A 7,334-nucleotide genomic window follows, 5' to 3' on the forward strand; every position below is an offset into this window, starting at 1 on the left:
ATGAATGATTGAGGGCACGAATGAATAAATGAATGATGGCATTAAGGAATGAGTGAGGGCGTGCATGAATGAATAGGGCATGAATGAATGAGTGAGGGCGTGAATGAGTGAGTGAGGGTGTGAATGAATGAATGAGGGCGTGAATGAATGAATGAGGGCGTGAATGACTGAGTGAGGGTGTGAATGAATGAGTGAGGGCGTGAATGAATGAATGAGGGCGTGAATGACTGAAACTGAAAACGAGGGTGGGACTGACTGACCAGACCAGGACGTGCTTGGATGGATGCAGAGCTGAGGGCCCACTGAGTTCCTCGGGCTCTGCAGGGGCCAGAGGTCCTGGGCCTGGGCCGCTCCTGGCTCCCCTCAGGACCTGGGTTGAACCATTGGAATTCGCCCTGCCTCACTCTCCCCCTCTGTGAAATGGGGTTACAACTTGGACTGAGGCTTTCCACTTGGGGCCATTAAGAGACCCCAGATCTCAGAATGTCAGAGCCCGAGGGAGCCCAGAGCCAGGAAACTGAGGCCTAGAGAGAGGAAGGACCTTTTGGGGCAGGGATCAGAACGTGGCTCCCTGCCTCAGGCCTGGTCCCTACAGCAGGCTCCCTTAAACACGCTCCGGCCCACTCTGCACCCTGAGCCCGGAAAACCTGAGTCACAGCTGGACCCCGGGACGGGGTTTTCCTTCTCCACTCCAGGGGCCTTTGACCCTCCTTGACCTCGGCCCCTCTGGCATGTGCCGTGATGTGGGCAGGACCACCACTGCTGCTCCGGGTGAGTGCTGGGAGACAGTCCCGTCTGTCTGTCTGTCCGTCCCGGCCTGCCCTGGGACCGAGGTCAGGAGGAAGTACTGCATCTGGCTGGCCAGAGCAGGAGTGAAGGAGGGTGGGATTGTGTGTGGCCCAGCGAGCAGTCCCGCCCTCCCTGTCCCCACCCCAAACCCTCTTAATGAAATCAAGCTGGCCCCACAGCCCAGCCGGGGAGGGAGGAGGAGGGACAGGCGGGGAGGAGGGAGGGCGCCGGCGCCAGCCCACAGCCGCCCAGGCCCCAGCGTGGACTCTCCCGGGCAGGCGCCCCCTGCTCTCGCTCCACCTGGCAGAGCACCCAGGCCTGTGCCCGGAAGAACTGGTGAGTCCTGGGGCCTCCCCTGTGTCCCAAGAGCCTGGGGCTTCTGGTGTTCAAAGGGACGCTGGGAGCACTCTGCAGGGCATCTCCGAGTGTGTGCGTCGGGGGTGAGCGGTGGGTATTGTGTGCAGGCGTGTGACGGAACGTGCGTGTGTCCCGCGAGTTCCGTGTGCGGTGCGGGGTCGGTCCAGCATTGCGTGTGTGCAGCCGGGGCCCAGGCGTGGGGGCGTGTGCTGTGCTCTGGAGGTGAGCGCCGAGTGCTGCTTCCAGGACCCGTGTGAGGGTGGTGTGGACGGTCGTGTCCCATCCGCACCGCGGTGTGTGCTGTGTGACAGTGCGTGTTCTCTGCGCGTCCGCCCCGGAGGGCCGTGTGAGCTGTCTTGGGACTGGTGTTGTGTCTATGTCGTGTGCCTGGTACCGTGTGGCCACGCAGCCACTGCTCTGTGCCCTCAGGACCCCTTCTGCTCCAGACCCTTGCAAGCGGCCCAGGTCCCTGTCCTGGGTTGGCCCCAAGGCTGGGGGTACAGCTTCAGCCAGAGCCCCTTTCCCTGCGGGGCCCCTAATTGAAGCCAGGTTTCCCTGACCGCCCCTCCCCCTCTGGCTAACAGTCTCTGCGTGGGGGTGGGGCAGCGGCTCTGCCTCACAGCCTCAGGTTTTGGGGTACCCAGACCTTAGGAGTGGGTTCGCATTGCTCTGCAATTCATGGCCACGGGTGGGCCGTGTCCCGAGCTGGCCCATCCTGGCACCCGCTGATACCTACTCTGGTGGGTCTTGTCCTCACCATATTCCTGGGGACCCAACCCTGCGCAGAGGTGGAGACCAGAGCTGGGAGAGGAGACTGCGGTGACCCGCTTGAGTGTTCCAGGCTGCCTCTGCTCAGGGCTCCCCAGGCTCCTCTCAGACGTGCTTTCAACCCCAGCCAGGCCCATCCCTGTCTCTGAGCCCGAGTGTTTTCCTGGGTGAAAGGAGAGGGGTCCCCAGCTTCTGGTCTGAGAAAGTTCGAGTTCCCCCAAAATGTAGGACCCGGGAGGCTAGGCCAGCCTCCTCCAGAAGAAAGAGCGGGTGCCTGGTGGGCAGTTACTTCAGAGCTCTCCAAGGCCACTCTACAGATGGGCGGCTGAGGCCCAGAGAGGCAGGGCGCTCGGCCAGGGTCACACAGCCCTCTCCGGAGAAGCCCCGCTGGCTCGGGCGGACTGTATCTCCACGTGTTGTGTGTACCGTTCTCAGAGAGCCAGGAGGGGCTCCAGGGTGTGGGGACCCCGAGAGTCAGCCTCTAAGGGCCAGCAGGGGCTGCTGCAGCGTCCTTGCCTGACTCTAGGCCTGATTCCAAGGCCTGGGGGCAGGAGCCTTTTCCTCCGCCCAGCTCACTGCCACACGGATGTGTGCACGTGCACGCATGTGCGTGTGTGGATGTAAGTGTACGTGTGCACACGTGTGTGGCTGGAGCTGAGGGGCTTTCATTCAATGAGGTAAAAACGTCGGGCCTTTCCTGGGAGCAGGGGAGGCCACGGAGCGAGGTTCTAATCAGGTGAGGATGAGGGTCATCCTACAGGAGCCGAGAGTGGAGAACCGGGGCTGATGCTGGGGTTCTGCCGGGCAGGAATCCCGCAGCGCCCGAATCCCACCTTTCCTGGCGAGCAGCCAGGCCTCACAGGCACTTCGGGCCCTTCTCTCAGGCAGTCAGGCCGCCCCTCATCACCTGCCCCCAGTTTATGGATGGGGAAGTGTGGCCAGAAGAGTTAGGAGCGGAACTATTGCCAGGACGGCACCGGGATTCGAACTCCGGCCTTCTCGCCAACATCTTTGACTTGTCTGTGCCGTACCTCCAGGGGGTGGGGGTCTACAGACACCAATGGTCAAAGTTGTCCTCTGGAGTGACGAGCTTCAGAGGCCACCGTTAAAGGTCTTTCCTGGGCCTGACTTGAGACAGAGGCAGAGAGGTGACAGGCAGGACGAAGACCCCAAGTTCGAAGTTGTCCGTAGGAATCTCGACTGATGAGTGGCAGGGAAGGGAGGGGTCCTGATGCTCCCTTTAGCATCTCGGACCTTGTTCTGGCTTATGACTGATGGGCTCCTGGACTCAGGCAGACCAAAGTTCAAGCCCCAGTGCTGCCACTTGGCACACGCTGTGTGTTCTTGGGCGAGTCACTGTCTCTGAACCCCTGTATTCTTCGTCTGTGGAGATAACAATAGTGCCCAGATGGGGGCTTCTGCAGGACTGAGCCCAGGAAGAGGGCTGATGAAGCCATGAGCAATTCAGGGTGAGAGCACGGGACAACCTCCGCATTTAGAACGAGCCCCCGGACTCACGAATGATTTTTTATGTCTCGCCATCTGAGCCCGTTTGTCCAGGCACGCGGCCTCTACACAGTGAATGGCCCATGGCTGGGGGGCCTCGGTTACCAGGAGCAAGCCACCGAATGGCCCAGCCTGACACCCACCACATCTCCCGAATCCTCACGTCACCCGAGTGCCGTCTGCTTTCCTGAGCAGGACCCAAGGCCTAGATCCTGGAGCTTGACCTATAGTCAAGGCCTTGGGAGCCTTGACTTAATCCTTCCAACTCAGGAACGGGCTGTGTGGCCTTGGGCCAGCCCTGGCCTTCTCCAGGCCTCTGTCTCCACATCTCAGTGCCCTGAAAGAAGCCCTCGGGCAGAGGGTCCTAAGGCTTTTCTGTTTTTGGAGCTTCTAGTCCGAACCAGGATCAGCAACCGGGACCCTCCACTAGGCTGGAGAGTTCTCGGAGAGAACCCTGGAAGACACTGCCAGAGGTCCCCGGGTCTGTCTGGGCACCAGGACCCCACTCATTCCGGCTGGGAGAATTAGTGTGTTAGAAACCGAGCTCCTTCGTAAACTCGGGCCATGAGGAATTTATTAATCAGGCGGGCTGTCTGGGCCTGATGGGGTCTGGGGGTTCATGCCGGGAGCAGCCTTCCAGCCAGGGAGGGAAGCCCGGGCTCATATGGTTCCCATTCAGTGGGGGTGGGGCGCTCTCGGCGCCAGCTTTGTCTCAGGCAGGAGGGTATCTGCCCATGGCCCTCCCGTTCCTGCTAGGGGCCTTGAGGTGAGGGGCCACCATGGGAGATGCTCTCAGGCCCCCTGGCCTCCGGATCCCCTGCCCAGCTGAGACCCTGGAGGCTTCAAAACCGAGGAAATTTCTGGAGGAGGTATAGCTAGAGTAGGGGAGGTTGGACAATTCCCAGCTTGCTGCGGGGACATGGTGGGGACGAGCCACACACCATGTGTGAGGAAGGGGCCCAAGAGGAAGGGCTACCTAAGGGGCCGGGGCGGTTGGGACGATTCCCCAGGCGCCCCCTGCCACTCACTCTCTAAGCCCTCCCATCGTTCTGGGTCCAAATCCTAGTCCTTGGCTAGTCACGTAACTCCTCTGAGCCTCACTTTTCCTCACAGGGAAATGGGGGGATCGTAGCAGCTTTCAAACCCCTGGGTGGTTATCGGGATTCGGGGAGAAATTACATATTAAAAACTTCAAACAGAGGGCCAGCAGACAGCGCCGCAGTTATGTCGCTGGACTCCCACATGGCCGACCATGGTTCGCATGCTGGAGCTGGTGGCTTAAAAATCTCACTGGGCACGTGTGCGTGAGAGCCCCAGGTCTCAGGAGGGAATGGAGGAGAAAGGATTGCAGCATGGCCATCCCTCCAGGGGGCGATTTCTCACTTGTGCTCTCACTGTCTTTGTTTTTCTCTTGCAAGTGCATGTGCCTTTTTTTTTAAAGGCAAAAAAAAAAAAAAAAAAAAAAAGAAGAAGAAGAAAGAAAGAAACTTACAACAGAAGCTAGCCCCGTAGCCTAGTGGTTAAAGGAGCCAGATCTCACGTAGCTGATCGAAAACACGCGTAGTGTGTGTGCATGTGCGCTCAAAATCCTGACAGGTTGGAGAAATGGAAAACGCATTGCAGCCAGACCACGCCCCACGGGGGGTGCTTTCTCCTTTCCCCTCCCTCCTCCTCTCCTTTATCTTCCCCTGTCTCTCTCTCTCTGTGTCTCTGTCAAGCACACATGCCCTCTAGAAATTAAAAATAACAAAACAAAAACTTGAAACAGCAGCTGGCACACGGTGTTCAATAAGTTATTATTTAAACTTTTGACTTTTTTTAGAATTATTTCTTTAATTGTATTTATCATTATTATTATTCTTTTTCAATTTCTGCTCGACAGAGAGAGACAGAGAAAGTGAGAAAGCAAGCCACTAAGTCTGGGACTCAAACCGCTGTCGGCCATGTGGGAGTCCAGCGCCTTAACCACTATGCCACATGTGGGCCCAGGATTGTTGATTCAGCCGTCAGTCAAGGCACATTTCTTGAGCTCTGTCTGTATACCCCATACCAGAGGCAGCACAAACCCCGAGGATGGTGAGATAAATAAGATTCTAGCCCTGCCCTCCAGGACCGCAGAGGGAAGTGGGGGGCAGCCCAGCACCCACTTTATGAACGGCCACATTGTGCGATGGGACTTGGGCATGGAGGGGACCCGCTGCTGGGGTGTGCTGTGTTCCCCACACCTCTTTGGGGTGCCCACAATCTCGGGACCCTGACTCCTCTCCTCCCTCGTCTCCAGCAGGTCCGGGGGTGCCATGATCTCGGCGATGGCCCCCAGCATCCTCCTCTCTCTGCTGCTGCTCCTGAGGCCCGCGCCCGCGGGGGCGCACTCCGTGGCCCTGGAGGCCACCTTCCTGGAGGACGTGGTGGGCAGCGGGGAGGCCGAGGGCTCGTCGGCCGCCTCCTCCAGCCTCCCGCCACCGCAGACCCCGGCCTTCAGCCCCACGCCCGGGGGGGCCCAGCCCACGCCCCTGGAGGGCCCCTCGCGCCCCACCAACTTCCTGGACGGGATCGTGGACTTCTTCCGCCAGTACGTGCTGCTGATCGCCGTGGTGGGCTCGCTGGCTTTCCTGCTCATGTTCATCGTGTGCGCCGCGCTCATCACGCGCCAGAAGCACAAGGCCTCGGCCTACTACCCGTCCTCCTTCCCCAAGAAGAAGTACGTGGACCAGAGCGATCGCGCCGGGGGGCCCCGCGCCTTCAGCGAGGTCCCCGACAGGCCTGCGGCCGACCGCCCCGACGAGGCTCTGGACTCCTCCCAGCAGCTCCAGGCTGACATCCTGGCGGCCACCCAGAACCTCAAGTCTCCCTCGAGGGCTGCCCAGGGCAGCGGGGACGCCGCCAGGGTGGAGGGGGCTGAGGAGCAGGGCGACACGGAGGTGGACCAGGAAGCCCAGGGCCCCGGGGTCCCAGCTGAGAAGCCGCAGGAGGAGCCGTGCTCAGTGGTGGCCGAGGTGGCTCTGGCAGCCTGTGAAGGGGAGCCAGAAGGGTCTGTCTCACCAGCCCAGGGACAAGCAGATCCCCCAGAAAGTCCCTGTGCTTGTGGCAGTGTCTCCCCCAGCGAGTAACAGCCCTCCAGGGCTGCTGGCCCTGACTGTCGGACCCCAAAGTGGCCACCTCCTTGGGCCTGAAAAGGCCCCCAGTCCTGACTGCTTTCCAACACTCCCTCCTTGGCCACCGCAGGGTGATGGTCTCATGGCTCTCAGGGCCACCCCAGAAATCTCATATGACGTTCCAAGAACGTCTGCCTCTGCAGTCCCAAAGGGCCACACCCCAAAGCGCAGCCAGCCTGGGAAGCCGAGGGGGAACTGTCCCCAGGAGAGCCACCATCAAAGGCCCATGAAATCAGCCACTTGGGTGAGGAAATTTCTGCTGCAGGTCCCTGGTGACAGGGCGAGGTGGCAAAGAAACATGGGATGACCCGGCATTTTGGAGGGCCACCCGTGGGAGACGCAGAGGTACCAGGGTGGGCGGAGCAAAACTCAGCCTGGCGTCCAGTGGGGCGTGGGAGCTGCAGGTGGTGCGTCCCCTCACATCCAAATATTTTGAGGTTTTTCTGCCTCTGCTTTGAGCCACAGGACCAGGGAAAACCTCTGGGAGGCGCCCGTACGTATCTCGTGACCAGTCCCTAGAGGAGCGTTTCCCAAACTGGGTTCCTCACGGTCCCCTGGGGCAACGTGATTCTGGGGTCAGATGAGTTGAGGAAACACTGCCTGTCGATCCACCCCCTGCACCAGGGCTCCGACAGGCCCCGTGGTACAGACCCCTGTTGAATTTGGTCTCCTTTAGCCTTTTCCAAACTTCTTTTGACCATGGAGTACTTTTGAAAAATTGTACAGCTCTGAACAAAAAGTCTTGCAGTGCTCCTGCTG

The 7,334-nt window shown here is 59.9% G+C and overlaps 1 protein-coding gene across 3 annotated transcripts; it reads left to right on the plus strand.

The window, feature by feature from the left end:
• Positions 1-976: 976 nt before the first annotated feature.
• On the plus strand, positions 977-7,328 carry TMEM119 (transmembrane protein 119). 3 transcript variants are annotated; one of them, XM_006151500.1, is made up of 2 exons: positions 977-1,125; positions 5,702-7,328. In XM_006151500.1, exon 2 carries the CDS (start codon positions 5,718-5,720, stop codon positions 6,528-6,530), a length of 813 nt encoding a protein of 270 aa, XP_006151562.1. In that variant the 5' UTR covers positions 977-1,125; positions 5,702-5,717; the 3' UTR covers positions 6,531-7,328. The 3 variants fall into 3 exon arrangements, with proteins under 3 accessions (XP_006151562.1, XP_006151563.1, XP_027628880.1); XM_006151501.1 differs by having other exon boundaries at positions 5,705-7,328; XM_027773079.1 differs by lacking the exon at positions 977-1,125 and adding an exon at positions 5,338-5,496.
• The last annotated feature ends 6 nt before the right edge of the window (positions 7,329-7,334 follow it).

The sequence above is a fragment of the Tupaia chinensis genome, unplaced genomic scaffold (genome assembly GCF_000334495.1).
Source record: "Tupaia chinensis unplaced genomic scaffold, TupChi_1.0 Scaffold000320_1, whole genome shotgun sequence".
Classification (NCBI taxonomy): domain Eukaryota; kingdom Metazoa; phylum Chordata; class Mammalia; order Scandentia; family Tupaiidae; genus Tupaia; species Tupaia belangeri.